A 19,701-nucleotide genomic window follows, 5' to 3' on the forward strand; every position below is an offset into this window, starting at 1 on the left:
TCTCCTTGGAACAAAGGTGTGTTTGTTAGTAAACAAAAATGTCAAACCTCTCTTATGATTGTTTTAGGTATGGCAGCGTGTCATTGGGTTAACACTGTGGGGGTAAGCTGTTGCCATGGTTTAGAAAAATACAAATAAAGTTAAGACACACTTTTGATAGTATTCTCTAGATAGAGCTGGATGTTTACAATTTGTATTTCATCTCCATATAGAGGCATATATATATATATATAAACAGTGCAGACACCAATTAGTAGAGGAGAGTACATGTACTGTGTCATGACAATTATAGCTGCAGGACATCAATGGTGCTTGCAGGTTCTGGGAGAAAACACGTGTGTGTGTCATCCATACTAATGACATGATCACACTCCTGGAAGTAATAATGCCAGCGTGGAGGTCTGCGTTGTGTCCCTGTAAGTGACTGTAGATATGCTCCTGCTTCACCTCAATCTGGCAGGGGATCCAAGTTCCAGTCTACTGGCAGCCATCTTTGTATACTTGTTCCCTGGGGTGAAATGGTTTACAAGGAACTCTACAAAATGACTCTTTTATGTTTAGGAATTTGCCAGCTAGGTGTGTTATGCCAGTCACCAGAAATGAATGATTAAGCCTGGCTTTGGGTTCAAAATCCGAGCAATTGCTTATTAAAATGTTTGCTGAATATGATCTACCATAAACCTGTCAAGAAGCACTGAACTCTAGTAAACAGCACAAATAACTCTAATTTCTGCATCATTTTATGTTGCTTCCAATCTCGTTATTTATTTTTTTGTGAAGCCCTAGGGGTTTTCTTTGTACTGCACATTGATAACAAGACAATATGTAATAAACTTTACTTTCACTAGGACTGAACTGTGTTGCTTGGCCTTATTGTATCAAATATGTTATTTTCATTTTTTTCAGCTGCTGCCATTGTTGTGCCTTGTTTATCCACTCTTGTAGCTACATATGGTAAGTTCAAATGGTTTATAACTTGTTTGGTGTTTCAGAGGGTCACAGTAGTATCCAATAATACATTCTGTTGCTTTCACCAAAATATATTGTGAATACATAATCTAGAATCCAAAGCAGATATTCCGTACTCATGTAGGTTGCTTGATGCGTTGATGCTGATTTATAAACTTAGATGGTTTTAGTCTTTTTTTGTTTATTTCCATTACCAGTGGTAATTTGAGTATAGATTGTCAAATATATTGCTTTAATGGCCACAGGCCCATCACACTGCATCTCCTACACCTTGATGTATTCATTTTAATTATTCGCCGTATCTGAAAGAAATCAGAATATGTTGCACTCGTCAGTGGAAAAAGCAGTTGTGGGGGAGAACGAAAGGCCTCACAAAGTGGCATCCGAAAACCTATCAGTCCGGCCCCTTGCATCCCAACACAGGTCCATCTAGCTGCTTCAGAACAGGCAGCATCAGCACATCCTCTCAAACTTAGACGCAAGGTCTAAATCCCCCACCCATGGGTAGCTACTGCTTTACATTTTGAACATTTTCTATGAAGGTTCATGGGGTGCTTCCCTTGATAAAAAGTACAGAATTTTTCTTGTATACAACCATGCGTTTGGCTGAGTAGGTTAGTGTCACGCCACCTTCAGCATCCATCTAAAGGAGTTCCATCATCACTTCCAGTAGGGCTTTATTCCTCACCAGCTTCTCTAAGATGAAATTAAAGAGTAGTATCCTCTGACCATTGCAATGGGCTGATTTTCTCTGAATGGCTGTCCCCTGGTCCCTACATTCTTGAAGTTCTAGTTTCAGTATCTCCTTAACCTCCTCTAATCAACTTACCTACTGCACTTTAGGTAATGGAAAATACATCATCCTTGTCTGTCATGGCTGTGCCTCAATCTACTTTTCTTTTTTTCTTTTTTTTTTTCAATGTACTTTTCTATCACATCCGGCTCCTAAGAGCAACGCTCCTTCTACTGGGGACCGCGGGTGATATCTCCTAAGTTCATTGCCTGTGCTATCCTTTATCACTGATGATATGCTGTTCAATCCCCTCAGTGCAAGGGGTAATACGGGTAGGCACACAAACACCAGCAGCACCGTCATTACTTGTCAAATGGCTGAGGTCGATAATCTGCCTTTGATCTGTATCTGTTGCTAGTTTTCCATCAAGCCCAGATCTGTGAACCTTCATGAGAACTGGTCACAGATCTGAGTTTGTGTCTTTGACATCCGCAGTGGGTAATGAAGCAGAGGTATTCGTGAGTGCAGGGGACCAGGGCAGCTATTTTCATTAGCTTCTAACTCCGGCCTCCTGAGTTTTCATTGAGAGGCTATTTTCATAAAATGTCAACACATTGGAGGTAAAAAGCACAGTAAAGATATGTGTACGTACTGAAGCCGCGAAGAATTCAGTGCAAAAGTTCAGAAATCTACAGAACAGATCAGCATACCTACAACAGCTTTGTGTTGTAATCCAATGGGTGTGGTTAATGTTGTTTATTTGCAGCAATATTGGAAGTTGATTTTACAATATTGTAGAATAGAGTAATGAGCTTGTCCGAAAGGAAAGTTTTTAAGTGATCAAAGTGGTGGTGTCCACAAGCACTGCTGAAAAAAGTTAAACGCTGATAAATATGGATGAGTATTTACTGCATAGCAACTCTGCATACAGGACAGGTCTAACTTAACCTGGGAATACCTGAGGAGAAGACTGTGGGAAAAGCCTGACCAAATTTATGGCTCCTGCGAACTGAGTCCTGTAGACGAAAACTAAGAGAGCAAGAAGACACACAGGCAGCAATACTTGCATTGTAGAATTTAAGGGAGCCAACTTGCGCTGCTACAGTTGAGTTTGACTGAAGATCACACAAGTGCTAATGTGAACAAATTACACCCATGGATACACATTCAGAAAAACTCATTCACAAATCCTGATTTTTGCATTTTGGCCATTAGGCTGGAATAGTCAACTTAATTTCTTTACTGCACCTTCTATTATTTATAAATGAATGCACAGGAATTGCACATATATACGACACTAATTACTTTGTCCCACCTCAATGCTAGCCAGTTGCATGACCCCACAGTGGTCACCTCTGATTGAGAGCAGGTCCTTGAGTGCTTCTCCTAGGTTGAAACTGTGAACAAAAAACCTTTCTTGTAATACAATCTAAATCAGAATGCTCCTCCAGGACTCTTTTGAGGATTTCATCCTTCACTACCTTGGAAAAAGGAAGAAATTCCACTCTTTCAACCATCCCTCCTCTCAGTAGTCAGATGAGTCTGCAAGGACATAGCCAGACACTCTACTCGAATGCTGCTAATGCACTTGTGAAGATGTGATCGTATTTGCTCCAGGCATGTGGGTTTCGAAGTCCGGTATACTGTTATTACTACAGCAGAAGCACAACTGTGTTATTTAAGAGCCTGCAAGCAAACACTGTTAGCAAACACTTCAAACAGTCAACTTTACAACAGTAAGACATGGACACCTAATGACTGCATTCCAGCTTGGACCATAGGAACCATGGTGCATTGTAATCTGTGCCTAACTGAGCAAGCATGAGCTGCTTATGTTGTATGGTGCTTTAGACACATCACATTGTTTCTCATTTGGCATTTTTGGGAGTAATAGCTTTGCACTGTTCTAGGCACATATTTATTATTCGTATTTGTGTGCAGTTTAAGCATACATCTGTTGTGCTTTGATTTCATTTCTGTCCCTCAGGAATGGTTTCTGTTCCTAATTTCCACTGTTGCCTATGAACTTCATCCCCAATAGTCTGACTTCCACACTAACGCAAAGTCCCTTTCAACCCCATAATTCCAAAATGCCCATTGAGAGGATCCAGTATGTCGCCCCAGTATTGGTCTTCATGAGGACGAGGGGTCGTCCATCTCTTGAAAATGTATATTATTTGGGGAATGCAATGTAAATGCTGTATCTCAGAAGATTATTCTTGTACATCATTTATTGTGATTTATGTGTTAAATGCTTGCATGTTTAGAACTGAAGGTTTTCATTACTGTACGTAAATGGTAAGACCTATAATGCTCTGTGAAAGGTTGATTCAACTACCCATCCAGATTTCTTTTTAAATCTGTGAGATTGAAGTGATGGCATATATGCTGGAGTCTCAGACTAAGAACCAAAGATGATCTGCCCATCTTGGTACCTGCCACTCGCCTCCATTCTGAAGCAATGCATTCTGTACCAGCTACCTTGAAAAAGAAAGTTAACTGGAGAAGACACAGAGGACCTGATGTAACACATGGCATTACCCAATCTGTGTGTCTGATGAAATGTGTCGATACATAAGGGCCGAGACTTCCTATAATAGAACCTTTGAGACTACTGCAGTGTTTTTGAGTGATAGACCCTTTTTTTAGTGAGGGGAAATCTGTGTAATAGTTATATGCAATATCATATTTGTCTTTGAGCATGTCGAATGTTCAAGAGAAGCCGGGCCCTGGAATTCCTAAAACCAAACCAAGGATTTTAAATACCACGTTCCCTACAAAAGGTTGTACTATGTAACTGAAATGAAGTAGAAGATAAATAACTAGAATATAATTAATAAGTAAAGAAGATGACGAAGAATCTAAGTAGCTTCTAGTAAAGTGATTACAGTTTACCATAAGATAAGAGTCTGCTGGGGTAGAAAGACAATTAATTGCATGTTTTCTTAATCATCCCTTACTTAATTAAGAAAGTTGTTTGAAATCTTTGTCTAGGATCTGTTAGCCAGAAAGGAACTGTCATGGGAATCCTCCGCTCTCTGGGGGCTCTTGCAAGAGCTTTTGGACCAATAATGTCTGCAACAGGTGAGTTTTTATATATTTACAAGATTAAGAAAGCTGGGGCTTGAGAATTTCTTATATTGTGTGCAATTACTTGGAACAAGATTATCGTGCCTGATCTGAGTAAACTGTCTCCTCTACTGTGCTTATCAAGTAATAGTTGTGGAATGAAAGCAGCCACAAGTGGTCCAACCCATATTTGTTCTAGTTGTTTGGTCATACACATTAAAATGTCAAGGACACATTCTAAAAGCAGCATAAGCAATAGCTTTACAGAACTAATGCAAATAGTACTGTATAAAAGGGCATAATTCAAGTTTGTTAATGATTAAAATAGTGGTTTTACAAGATGTTCTACTTTTATTCACCTATATCTGCAACCCTTCATTCCTGAATTTAGACTTTTGTTAAACTATGTGGTCAGAGTAGTCTACCACCCCTTTCTGCTACTGTGGCTGGAATATCAAGGCATTCAAGGAATTATCCTACACTGGATGTTCACACCTTTCTTACAGATCAAGCATCAACTTAATGTTTGCACCCCAGCCCTCGCACCCCCACCACCAACTCTTTTCTACACTGAGTCTGGGATGACAAGGCTCCACGGTCACTCTACTGCTCTTAATCCCTTTCCTGTGCTGTTTACTCCGCCTATTTCTATTTAACCTGCTACTACAAAATAGACCACCCAGATCATCTTCAATCTGAAAAATGCTTTGGGCATAGACTCCTATACGTTTGACTCTGAACCATTGAACAGTGCATTCCGATCAACCATCTGGAACTCCGCTTATCCAAAACTGAGCTACGTAATTGTAGAAAAGGAGGAATTACCAGCCATGATTATCTTCCCTCAGATACTTGCCCTCCCACTTTATCTTCAAAAGGAGTGATTACCTTGGAGAAAGCATGGACTTCAGCCTGTCAATTGCCCGTAAAGTGAATCAAGTCATGAGAAATGCCCTTTTCACTGTGCATCCCCTCACACACATTTTCCCTTGCTCATATATAAACAGAATGTACAGACCACCATTTCCCTGATGCTATTGTGTCTGAATTTTCAAAACAAATTTTACTTCAGCGCACCACTTTACCTTATCCGAAAATTGTCAAGAATGCCTTATTTTACATCTTTTTTTAATTCAACGAAATTTTATTGATTTTACTTACAACACAAAATACATAAAAGAACGGGCGAAGTACTGTGTGTACATCACGTCATTCATGTAACCAATACTAGAAGACAACAAGTGGTGGAACGGACAGAATATTACAATCGGTTAAATGCAAATGGAGACAAGAAATAGATTCAGCGACCAGGCACGCCGAAGGCCTTAATTACCGAGAACTTTGATGAGATAGCATGTACACTTGATGAACTTGGTAGGATCGTGTCTGGTCTATATGCCGAGTTGTACTTTCCTCTGTAATGTTTCGCTGGGGTACAAGCTGAATGTGACCGGACTTCATGCACAGCCTATTATCCATGAATTAGCTAATAGACCAAATTCTAGCAAGGTTCAAATTCTGAACAGTACAAGGCCCGCAGAATAAGGTTAGAAAAAGGGAGAAGGAAGAAGGAAAGCGGAGAGTGCAGAGGTACAGAAGGAGGAGAAATAGAGAGGAGCGAGGGTAGAGCTCAGTGCCATAGAAATAGAGGTAGTGTATTAAAGTCAAATAAAAAAGGGGGGGAAGCCTTCAATTAGTTCCCGCGGGAGGTCTCCAAGGGCAGTGGGGGACGTAAGGTGATATGGAGCGTGATCATTTTGGTCTAGCAGCACAAGGGGGTTTAAAAACCTTAGTGTTAGCGTCAAGCGCCTTCCGTAGTTTCCTGTGTCTGGGCTTCCAGGGGGAGGTATTTAAGACAATATTATCTGCTCCTCTTAAAAAAATTGAACCATTCTTGCCATTCATCTTGTATGCAACCATTCATTTTACATCTTATATGCAAGTGGAAGTATAGTGATGCAAGCCAAAAGGACCCCAGTGCTGTAGACTGTCACTCTTTTGGACATCCTACACTTAAAAAAACAAAAATACACATAAGTTAAACCACCGTCTCTGTTCAGACACTTAAAATCAGAAGCTCTCTCACGTCAAAGAACTCCTGGAATTCTGGAAAACAATAAAGACTTAGCTTCTACCTAACAGGTAACACTAGTACTGCAAGACAACACCAGATGATATTTAACCACAAACCAGAATTGCTCATTGGTACAAATATGGTATGTGTAAATAAACCTCTGACTCTTCGTTCTACTCCAGGCTTCAGCAATGCCCATCAACCATCGCACCAAGATACTTCCCATGTAGGTCTCTCTACAAAGCCATACTGGATCAGAATTTGATAGCATGTATAGATGTAAGCAAATCTGAGTCTCACTCCATTTCCTGCAGCTACGTGACGTGCTAAAAGATCTCCTGTGGTCATAATCAATCAATCAGGGGTTTCAAGGTGCAGGAGGGAGGGGAGAGGGTGCAGCTCCGGAACAGCCGAAGAGCCAGGTCATGAGGCTCTTCCTGAAGGTGTGCAGGGTAGGGGAGCGTCTGATGTTGACTGGGAGCTTTTTTGTACGTGGAAAGATACTCTTTCGTTGAGGTATTTGGGTCCGAAGTTGTGGAGGGATTTGTAGGCGTGGGTGAGTAGCTTGAAGGTTACTCTCTTCTCCACGGGAAGCCAGTGGAGGTCTCCCAGGTGTTGGGTGATGTGCTTGTGTCGTGGAGTTCTGAGGATGAGTCGGGCCGCGGTGTTCTGGATGGTCTGGAGTTTGTGAAGGAGGGATTTGTTGATTCCAGCGTAGAGGGCATACCATAGTCCAGTCTGCTGGTTTTGAGTACGTGTGTGACAGTCTTTCTGGCTTCGGGGAGGGAGTGTAATCCACTTGAAAGTCTTGCGGAGGAAGTTGAAGCAGGTGTAGGCGACGGCGTTGATCTGACAGGTCATGGTGAGGGAGGCGTCTAGGATGATGCCGAGGTTCCGGGCGTGGTCCGTTGGGGATTGATGAATATATTAAAAACATTTGCAACATTGTTGATATTGTTCATTAAATTCAAGCATTAAATAATTAAACCAATCTTTTGTAACCAACTAGTTCCTTGTATCCTCTAGATAATTCTTCTAAGCACCGAAGTCCATTTAAGTTCCTTAAGTGGCTTCCAACCCACACATTACAACAAGCGGGCTTGAAAACAACACATCTGAAAATGTAGGTAGAGTTTCAAAAATAGACTTAAAGCAAGTCAGTAAGACAGATCCGTTAGGTTTAAAAACATGCGCAATACCAGTTGGGTTCAAGGTACGAAACACAGTTTGCAGTAGATTAGCAAAATGAGTCCGAAACTGAGGGGCAGATTTACAAGCCCCTTGCGCCTCTTTTACGCCGCTGTTGCGTCACTTTTGTGACGCAGCGGCGGCACAAAGCCAGCGCCAATGTGCAGGGTATTTACAACATGATGCATCTTGGAGATGCGTCACGTTGTAAAGCCCTGCACCACATGTAGGCGTTTCGGTGCAGGGGTGGGGGGCGTTCCGGCGCAGGAACGCCTCCTAAAAGTGGCTGAGTGAAATCTACAAGATTTCACTCAAACATTTAAGGCCATGCTGCGCCAAAACCCTGCGCCTGCTTGTAGCAGGCGTAGGGATTGACGCAGCATGTTAGGGATAGGTCACTCCCGAGCCTTGCTGGAGCTGTGTCGCGCTTGCGAAGGAACTCCAGCAATGCGCTGCATTTCCGCCGGTGGATGCGTCATGCATCTGCCCATCCGAGAGCCACGGTGCGCCGTATAGTAAATGCGGCGCATCAGTAGTGGCGTCGCAACTCTTCTGGCGCATCTCTGCAGATTAGCAGAGATGCGCCAGAAGTCGTAAATCTGCCCCTGAGTTTGCAAAAGTCACTCTATTTCAGAAGCAGAATGGGCTGTTTGAATAGCAAAGGTTTCCATCGCAGAGATCACAGGTACAGCTTTATGAGTCATTAACTTATTTATCATGTCGATTTTCAGGCACAAAATACTATCACAGATTTTCACTGGAGGAGGATAGACTGTAATTCTATAACATTTCACTAGTTTCTAGGTAGTCAGTGGATACCCAAAGCCTTGAGATAATCCACAACCGGAATCGTTTACTCAAATTAGAGAAGTATAAATACCAAGGTAGGGGGGAATGAAAGATGCAGACGTTGCAAACAAGGCCAGCTTCAAAGTATTAAAAGCTATGTATATTTATGGCCTCGGAAAAGAGTAAATAACTATGCCCTTGTAAAGGTGTGAATGCCCTATATGATTACTACGTGAAGATATGCTAATGAAAGCAGGATTGTCGTTAGCCTAGCAATGGAATTCAAGAGGGACACTCCAAGCGTGTTATAGTATTGTGTATACACTTATACCATCCAAGTGACTTCTATTTATGACCACCATAGAAATGGAACATAGTGATCAATAAAAGATTACTTCATGCAATAGCCATATCGGGGGCACATTTACTATTTTTTCATGCAAACCAGTGCAGCAAAGGAACTTGCTGCGAGACACGAAAGGGTTAGTGCAGAAATGCTCCATATTTACAAGTTTTGGAGCACTTCTGCTCTCTCCTTGTGCTGGTGCACTGTGTGCTGCATAGTGCCAATGCGGGCAATTCCCTACAAACCCCTCTTAATAGTGGGTTAATTAAATTGTGTTTTAATTACAGATCTAGATGGGTCACATCTACGACTTCCCAGGGTAGCTTTGTGGAAAAACACAGAGCAAATGGAGGAGTAAATGATAGTGGGCTCACACATTTCTGGAGGGGTTGGCATCCACACTTGAGTAAATAGTCCCACTATTCATATGCAATTATGTTACATACCCTTATAAATCCGATTTTCTCTATGCCACATATTATTGGGCTGATCCAGAGGGTGGAGTATTTAGAGAAAACCATCTCTAACCATAGCCTACTACTTCTTGAGTTTCAGTGGAACACAACATCAGCCTGTATAACAACAGTGTGTTCTGATCCAATAGATGCAGTCTACAAACTTACATTACCAGAAGAAACAACTTATTTCTTCAATATGAATGCAGGCTCTGCGGAGGACATCCTCAACGAGTGGGAGATCTTAAAGATCTTTTCACAAGCTATCTGCATTAACACCTCAACAGGTACTCCAGCAACAGTACACAACCAACTGCGGTCATTGGAGACAGAGTTGCATACCCTGAAGACAGCGTAAAGCACCACAGTGTCAGACAACACCTCACAATATGCAAAAAAAGGTTACAGAACGTGGTAATAGAAACAATTGGTTACACTAAGACTGTTATAAGAGGGCCAGACCGCACTAGTACATCGCATATTTGATATGTATCTAGTGCCTACAAAAAGGTATACTTTTCCCTACCACTAAAGAAGTACTTATTATTATGTTACCAAAGTCGAGTAGATACAAAGTAGATCGATTGCCCTACCACCCCTTAATCTTAAAATTGGACAGCAGGGGGAGGAGCTACGCTAGCAAACAAGTTGGCTGCTTAGGCTCCCGGCTCCGCCGACCTCCGTATCCTGCCAGATGATCTTGTCGATAATCCTGTTTTTACGCCCGACCTCCGTGTAGATGAACCGATGCACACTCCGATGGTGCAATCCCGAAAACGTAATCAGCTTGGTTGACGGAGTTGTGTCGAGTTGAAGTTTGCGGCCTAGTCCAGCAGGAGAGTGGGGGCCTCGAGTTTTGACCCAGCTGGGTTGCAGTTGAACAACATCGGCCGTGAGAATCAAGCAGGGTCCGGGCTACCGCAGTGGAGGTCTTTTTGCCCGATTTTGACGGCAATCATTCTGATTGACTAACATCGAGGGAGGAGTGACGTGGCACGACAGTGGCTGTGGGTGGAGGTCCCTGTCCCGCGGACCTGGTTTGCTGCCGCCGGGGTTCGGAGGGTCGGGGTCTTTGCTCGCGGCAGCGGAGTTCAGTTTGCTGCCGCAGAAACCGATCAGTCACCCTCCGAGAAACCGGGCTCTCTGGGGGAGGTGAATATGATCGGTACTGAGCGAGGAGAAATGGACCGGACGGAGCGTGAGCCGTCGCTGAAGACAGTATTGGCAGCCATCGGGGCATTTCATTCACATATGGATGCCCGGATTCATAAAATGATTACGGGCTTATCTGAGAAGGAGTGTGTGGAACCGGACCCTGCTCCATTGCCGGAACTGCTGCCAGCTACTATTTACATGACGACCATTTTGATTCTGGATGAGGACCCCTTGCGACAAGAAGCGCAGAAGCCCTCGGTTGGTACTCTGGAGAATCATGAACCCGGTGTTTCGAACGTATTACTACACCTACCATCATTGCTGACTTTGGGAGAATCGATTGGCGTTCCCTTCCCGGAGACTCCTGTTGGTGATTGTTCTTGGACTTCTGTCTCATCCTTTCCCTCTTTGGTGACCGTACGATCGTGGAGAAAACCACATTGGGACTATCCGTCCATGAGGGAGCGTTTCTGTGCTGATGGAATTACTGACTTTGAGTTGTTTTGGACTGACTTTTTTCAGATTCTTTTTGCACTTTGATTCTCCTGTAGAAGTAGTGGTCCTACTGGGAGGGGTTCGCATGATGGTTCGGAAGGGCCAAGGCTGAGATCGATTAACCGGGGTTGGAACTATGGCCTTAATGGATGTGGGATTCGTAACTGTTGGTCTCACGAGAGGCTGGGCAGTGTATCACGGCTCCCCCTAATTTACTTTATCTGTGATCACAGATAAAATTGTATTTTCATCATAGGGGATGCTTGTCTCTGGCGGGGGTGAGGGGGAGGGGACCGGGAGCCCATACGGAAATGCCCTCCCCCATGTTTTCTCTTTTCTATTTTTAGAACTTAGTTAGTCGGTGCGACAGGCACACTGATAGTTGGGGTTAGGCGATAGCCATATGCACGGGTGCAGGGTGGGGGGATGGGTTTATTGTTTTCTTTCTGTTCTCGTTCTTATGGTTTTCTTTTCTTCAATCTTCTCTTTTGTCTCTCCCTTATTAGTAATATTAACGAAATATCCTGATTTTGTTTAAATTCCAGTGTCTGGTTGCCATGCTTTTTCTACTAGTCTGATTTTATGGGTGGGTGGGCTCTGAGGGCCTGAGCTTAAATTGTTTGTCGATTGTAATGCCACAAATCCTGCTTCGTATTCGCTAGCGCAGGCGTTTCAGTGATTCTTCTGTTGCTTCACGTCTACCCTGTCATTGTACCTGTGCACCCTATTTTTATGTATGAATGTATGGCACTGGATATGTCTATTCCTTTTTCCTTGTTTTTAAAATAATAAAAAGATTTATCAAAAAAAAACATTGGACAGCAAAGTATTGGGAAAGGTGCTATCTAATCGACTTCAGTCATTCCTCCCACAACTCATTAACCCTGACCAGAATGGATTTGTTCGGAAAAGAAGCACTGCAGCAAATTTGCACAGATTGCTTTATGTTAATGATGAGGTACCTGGGTCCTGCGCACACAGCGGGAATTTCCACTGATAAGGAAAAGGGTTCAATATGCTGAGTTGGAATTATTGGTTTATGTTTTGGAACGGTTAGGATTCAGTGAAGATATTTTCTCATGGAGCCAACCTCTCTGTTATGTTATAGGGTAGTTATAGAGCGCACAACTACTCACGAAGAGTGTCCCGGCGCTAGAGAACCTCATGCTGGACTGTTGCTGTCACTAAAGGGGAGGGGGGTTGGGAACCTTAAGGTAAGCAAGTCCGGCACCTGTCTAAGTGTTACGGGCAGGAGGTTCCAGACTCGGGAAGCCAGAACTTGGAAGGAGTGGCCATCAGAACGGGTGCAGGAATAGCAGGAGAGCGAAGTAACTGCCTCACCGCTCGGAAATCACCTCTGCAATTTCAGACTAGTTTCTAGAGGCCTGATCTCACTTTTTGACACACACCATTGAGAGGAAATCATGAAATACTGTCATGAGACACAGAAGTAGAAAAGAGAGAAGCTGGTGGGAGAGGCCAAAATCATATTTACTACAAACATTAAATGCGCCATTGATTCCGTGGACATCACTGCTAAAGGCATCAATATCAGCATCCCCAGTGGCGCCACACATGGGTTTGAATTCTGGTTTTGGACCAGAGTTGCAGCACCTTCTAAACATGCCTTTTGATGGAGAGCATCTCTTCAACCCTCAAGTTGATGAGATGTTAGAGTAAATCAAAAAGTACCAGTACATAGTCAAGTCCATGGGTGCCCTTCAGTACACCACCCCAAAGTCGACCTTTCGCACACACTAACCCAAAGATGGATACAAGGCTCCAGCACCTACCCAACAACAGAGCTACCGCCGTTAAAAACTGAGTTATGGTACCAGCTCCAAAAACACTGAAATTTGCTTGGTTCGAGGCATGTGGGCTGCTGAATTCATATCTGTGCATAGATCGCCGCCTAGTGTTGGGTCCGGATGATTGCACATTGTTGTCCTGGAAGAGTCTTCGAAGTATCACGAGATAGGTGGCTCCTCCCCTGGACTACAGCGCATGGGCATCCTCTCCATCCTCAGATAGTTTTTTTCCGCCATTGGGTTCGGATGTTACTATCTTAGCTCAAGTTAGGAAAACTTTCTACAAAGCCAAAAGCCTTTCGACAGCGTCGATATCGTTTCGTTCGGTACCGGTAACTTTGTTGCGGAAGAACATCGAGGAATCAGACGGTTTTCTTTCCACACTCGACCCGATCTTCGATCTACAATGGAAAGAAGCCCATTCAAGAGGTGTCCACTTTGCAATTCAAAATACCCGCACATCGATGTCCACCCGGTGTGCAACAAGTGCCTGTCCCCGGATGACAACGAAGCCAACTGTATGGCCTGTGCCCGGTTCAGGTCGAAGAAAACTCTTCGGATTCGACGCGCGGCTCGATTGGAGTCGAAAAGGTCAGCGCCAGTTCCTGAAAACATCTTCAGTACCGAAGACGAGGAGGTCGTTGATCTGGAGGATCGGGAATACCGCTCCGATCCGGCTTTGGGCCATGACTCCGAGTATGACGCCGAAGACGAAGAGGTGCAAGAAGAAGACGAAAACTTTGTCGAAGAGGTAGGAGACGACGCAGAGGCCCTCGCGGCCCAGGTGCACCTCGCGTCCCAGGTGCACTCCAACACTGTGGTGAGCTGCGTCATATCAGAAAACAATCCGCCCATTCGTGGATAAACATGGAGGCACCCAACAGGGAAGTTTTTGATGGTGGAATATATATAAGACCATATTACACCTAGCATTCATTACGTGTTTTCATATTACGTGTTTATTTGGTGGCAGCATGAAAAAGTTGATCTTTTCTCAAACTGGGAAATGTTTATTGAAAACAATAAGTGAAATATAGTACTTATTCTTTTGGTTGTAGTAAAAAGTAAGTAAAAATAGTTAGCATTTTAAAATGTAACATTTTAGAAAAAGTGTGTTAAAACACATTCTGTCTTTAGAAGGGAGGGATTGTTGAAGCTAAATAAGATTAGAGTTAACCACTTATGAGAAGTCTTTCTTAAAAAAGATGAGAAGGGAGTCAAGCTTCAAAGAATATGCAAGGGAGTTTTTTTAACCTTGAAACAGTGGCAGAGAATGTTTAATAACTTCTTAACTCAATATAATCTAATAGCCCAACGAATAATCAAACATGCTAGAATTAAGACACTACAGACTATAAATAAAATACATCAATTGCTGTCCAGAACAGACCCCAAGTAGACTTCACTTCCCTGGAATTGGGCAGGAAACCTCATTATAAATGTGTTTTGTCTTGAGCTTTGTCCGTTTATCTAATTGTTGTTGTCTCATTTGCAGTGTACTGGTTGACGGGGCCCGAGCTGTGCTTCAGTGTTTGTGCATTGTGTTTCCTACTCCCAATACTACTTCTCGGCAGAATAAAACAGGAGACCAAGGATGAATGACCAAGAACAAAGGGAGAAACAATAGAGATGTCTGTTGCTAGTATATTTTCCAAAGAAATGTACAGAAGAACACTCCATTGCTGATCATACACCATGAACATATTAAACAGGAAGGAACTTGAGGTGGAATATCTGGCAGCTAAAACAACTTGCCTTTTCTGTGGCTAATGTCTCCTAAGGTCTGTGTATATATTTCTATAATGGTAATCTGCCATTAACTGCCTTTACTTCTCGTGCATTACTGAACATTGGTATACAAAAGTGCTGCTCAGATGTAACTACAACTCTACACAGAAGAACATTTGTTTTTTAAGTCTAAATGCCAGACAGCGTGACTCGACTGTGAATTTAAATTTCAAAGTGACAAAATCCTGCAAGGACTGGTACCACAGCAGGTTCGGAGAACATTTACATGGCAAATCACTCCAAAGTTCTTTGTGATTCTCTCATATCTTATTGCTGAGTGTTTACAGGGGGTCGAAGACATGTTTTGCGCTACAATAATTGTCCCTTTTATAGATGTCTTGCAACCAAATATGGCTGATTTCTTGCAAAATCTACTAGTTGTGTTTTCCTAGTAGACTGAGATGCCATAACATTGTACGAATTGTAACTTGTTGCCCATCTGCAGATTTGATTACAAAATTACAAAACCAAGTATTGGCCAGGGAGAAGACCTAGAAACTGCTATGTCTACAAATGAAAGTCAGAATTTTGTCCAGCATAAATATTGTGTCCTAAATATCGTTTACAAAATCAAAACACTTAATTGAAGCTGGCTAAAGTTTGTAATCCAGCTACATGCTCTTCACGAATATGAGCATCAGTTTTTACTGTATTTAAGAAAAATACAAGATATGTGTGTTCAGCTGCCCTGTGGCATCAGATCCGAACCTGGAAAACATGGCTCAGTGTTCAGTTGTTGCTAATAGAAGAAATTGCTATAATGTGAAGAAAGGGCAAGTGGTGATGTAACCCTCAATGGATTGAAACATAAAGCAATTAAGGATGTTGAAACTAAGTTTTTCACAAAACATGCAAGTCCATGGATCAACACGATAACACCCTTTTCCTGGAAGAAAATGTTTTCCAGTTTGAAAAAGTAGAGTACAGCCTATACTATGGAATAGTTCAACACACTTTTGCAAACATCGGTGTAGTGTGTTGAAAGCAGTAATGGAGCAGAGGAGCTGACAATATTTGCACTGTAGTTTCGCTTTCCAGCGGCAACCAAAAAGATTTTCATATTTATGCCGTTACTTTAACTCCTCAGCTATCTATTTCAGGAATAGGTTAGTTACTTATTTAAAGTTATGAGATCTGTGATTATTTTTGAAGCTGTCAGACTTATGAATATTTTTCTCTTTAAAAGTTGAAAGACTGATCTTTTTGAAACTATTGAAACTGGATCTTTTAGCATTTGACTAGAAGATCCTGCAGCGAGTCTGCAATAAGGGTTGTTTGTAGAATTTTCAGTGTATGTGTGCACAAATGTAGTTTGTGCGTACACTATGTTGTATGTTTTTTACTTGCCACTGTGCCTTGTTCACTTGATATTCTTTAGGAACAAACAAAGAGTGACCCTCTGTCATTTTTTTCAGTTTTTATTTGTTTTTTCCATATTCTATTATTTGAGAGGCTTATTTGATAGCTATTCCTCGTTTTTTCCCACTCCTTACTTTACCCATCAGCCTACAATTCAAGGTTATGATGACCAGAAAAGTTAAAAAAGGAGGACTCGCATCAGAATGCGCTACATAAACGCATTACATTTAAAATCACCGAGTATTAAGGAAGAGCGAGCTGGTGTCACCATTTGAACTGTAAACTAAAGTATAGTTTGCTCTGTACAGATCCCTTTCCAGTAAGCAAGAACAAGCAAACTGAGAAAAAAATCGCATCACCAAGTGGTAAAAGAGAGACCGCAAACAAGTGCAAAATTGATCTATTGTAAATCATGAAACGAGACCGGAATCAAAATGTAATCCTCTATTTCACGTAATGTTTTTTACACTTTATGCTTCATTTCCTACTAGCTAAACAATCATATTTCTTCTGTTTAGGTATGTCCACTCTCATGAGGAAAATGACTGTGTGTTTCAGTGATGCACTTATGTTACAATTGTTAATTTCTTTTTTAACTTAAAATCTTATATTTTCCAAGAAATGTAGTTGTATTGCATTAGTATTTCTGTAGAGCAAATTGTGAATATAGAAACTATGTTGGAAAGGGGAGGAACGTTTCAAAAGTGTGTGCAATAGTTAGAATTCCTGTTGCATCACACTTAGCTGGTGGTGAAGGAACTAGCCTTATCGATTTTCTGTTACGAAAGGGCTTTAGCTTTTTTTTTTTACCTAAGAAGTGAAATTAAATGCCTAATATTGGGATGATTGTTTTGTTAGAACCTCAGCGCATTAAGGGAGAATATTTGTCTCATGCTGATGCAACCGGTTTGGAATATTAAACATTCACAGAGTTTCAGCATATGCAGGTTCTCGTTGGAAGTCAAGTTGTATTTTTAAGACCCCTGATGAATGTGGAAGCCCCTAGATGGGGTCAGCATGCAGACAGATGATGGCAAGCAGGCATCTCATCACTAAGAGAACTTTGTGTACCTATTTACGGGCTTTAAATGCATGGACAATGTGTTTATAGATGGGTCAGGATGGCTGTCCCTAGGTTTTCATGTTACTTATGGGATTATAGATCATGCACAGAGGACTAGTTACAGTCCTGATGTGTTCTGATTAATGCTGTAATTTGTCAATGTTATTCTAGGTTTCACAGACAATTCTTTTCAATTTTTGTTCTTAACTACAATGAATCATGAAAGTAAATGTTATGTATAAAGAAAAAACCTGCAGGGGACCAAAACAGACAACACTAATAAATACACAATGAATTGCGTTCTTAAGAGGTAGCTTCCCTACTCAAAATCTAGTTTTGGGCCAGTTCCTCCCTGAGACGGATGGTGAAACTACGCCCACTCTGCTTTCCTCTGGACCTCAGAGGAGCCAATTCATTTGAGCTACAAGACATTTTGTGCTCCATGTTAAAACTGTATATCTGCTCAACAGTCATTGTTCCATGCTAATGGCCTTTACGCTTAGCTTGTTGTGGCACTCTGCATCAGCCATGATTTATCAACTACTCTTCAGATTCAGTGGGCTAACCGTCAGAAATACCCGTCATCTCTGGCACTGTATCTAACCATTCATAGCATTGAAGAGTCCCCTGCGGTCACTACTTTGGTCTGTCTGAACAACACTTTAAAAGTTCTTGTACATGTCAAGGAGACTGTGGTTGAGATTTCCAACTCTTCCTCGGGTTATAGGTTGAATGTCAATGAAACTCATACATTCTTGAAGGCAGCTGTGAAGGTTGCCCAGCACAAGAACAAACGGTTGAATATGAAGGATTTTGCCTTGAATTCTGGAATGTTATAGCCTTCTTTACACTTTGGAATACCATTACACTTCAAATTAGACCTATGACTGTACTCCTTCGAGGTGTGAGATTTCTTTCTTAGGTAAGAGGTTGTGTAGGCTTGATGATCCATCTTGACAGTACATTCCTCCATTTGATCCTTCGAAGTCGCCCTTTGACTTGCTTTGTGAGAGTTGCAGAATGTTTCTCCTGTTCAGGTCTTGGGCTGTAAATCTCTGATTCTACAATCGGATTGCCTGTTTCCTCTGGAAACGAGATGACCATCCTAACCAGGAGTTTGGGTATTTGATCAGAAAGCTCGGGCTCCTCTTGACCCTTATGTTGATTGGATGCCAATTGAGAAAGCCCTATGCAAGACATGGATTTAAATTTAGCTTAGCTATGCCCAGCTGATAGCTGATCCCCACATTGGCCCCAGATGATTGCTGGGTAACTAGTAGAAAGGGTAGTACCAGGCATTGACACCTGGGTGCCTTTAATACCAATTCAGTCTGGAATGAATGTACATGTGGGCTGATCAAAGGGTTCAATATATGATCACAGGATCCAATATGGGCCTAAGAAAGTTGTGCTGCACATCAGATCAATGTGCCAAGTTGGGACTTACATCTGGCACCGTTGCGGTTTGGGGTATATTGGGTCAGAAGACGTGGGTTCAGCCATAAAAAAACGTGTGCCCCCCATCATCCAGCAAGTGACTCATACAACTTTGTACCCAGAGTACCTCATTTTGATACAGAGATTTTGTTTGATACTGAGGTTGAAGCCGGAGGTGGCAGAGTAGATGTGGCCTGTGCTTCCCTGCCTGCATCAGAACGGGAAAGAATCTCCGGGAAGGGGCTCAAAAGGGGCTTTCCAGGCAATAAAAGCGAGTGGGATGCTGCAGCAAGGGTAAGGAACCGACAAATGGTGTCTCTGGTTTGGTTTGCCACTGCTTTTACAGCACTTCTCCCCCGATATGTAGGACTGGTTGTCAGACTGCTAGATAATCATATTGTTGAACAGTTCTACAACCCTGACAAAGGCTGTGTTTAAGGGAACTGCTCCCCATTCCAGGGCTGTGGAGGATTCAACTTTTGATGATGGCTCACTTGCCCTGAAGCAGATCTCCAAAAGCTGTAAAGTGATAGCCAGTGGGCAGAAACACAAGCATCACTGTGAGGGCAATAAAGATATATATATTTTTTTTTGTGTAAGACCTTTATTAATCACAAAGCAGTTGACACAGCATGAGCCTACAACCCTGGGGCCGGCTCGCTACGTTAATATCAGTAACCAACATTGTAAATGATTGTTACATAGAAACATCTCTGCAGTGCGAGGCAGAGCCCTTCTGCATGTCGTACGTATGGCTACTAGCTGGTAAAGGAAATGAGTCTTACATTTTCTCGTTTTATAACAAGAACAATAGAACAATACTCCCCAACTTAGACCATACAGTGCAACCCTCACATGCTACACTTCAGTTGTAATGGCAGTTACAGTTCCCCCCAAATTCCCGCCGCCACCCTGCTCATGCACCAGTGGTTACCTATCCATTTGTCCAATCGATTCAATCCAGGGGTCGGAC

The 19,701-nt window shown here is 42.3% G+C and overlaps 1 protein-coding gene across 1 annotated transcript in view; it reads left to right on the forward strand.

The window, feature by feature from the left end:
- Positions 1-17,170, forward strand: part of SLC75A1 (solute carrier family 75 member 1) — a 156,064-nt gene extending 138,894 nt beyond the window's left edge. The window contains exons 11-13 of the mRNA XM_086964162.1: positions 907-954; positions 4,697-4,786; positions 14,577-17,170. Of these exons, the coding sequence (XP_086820288.1) occupies positions 907-954; positions 4,697-4,786; positions 14,577-14,683 (245 nt within the window). The 3' untranslated portion in view covers positions 14,684-17,170. The remainder of the gene's footprint in view (positions 1-906; positions 955-4,696; positions 4,787-14,576) is intronic.
- The last annotated feature ends 2,531 nt before the right edge of the window (positions 17,171-19,701 follow it).

This window comes from Lissotriton vulgaris, chromosome 3_2, assembly GCF_964263255.1.
Source record: "Lissotriton vulgaris chromosome 3_2, aLisVul1.2, whole genome shotgun sequence".
In the NCBI taxonomy this organism is placed as follows: Eukaryota; Metazoa; Chordata; class Amphibia; order Caudata; family Salamandridae; genus Lissotriton; species Lissotriton vulgaris.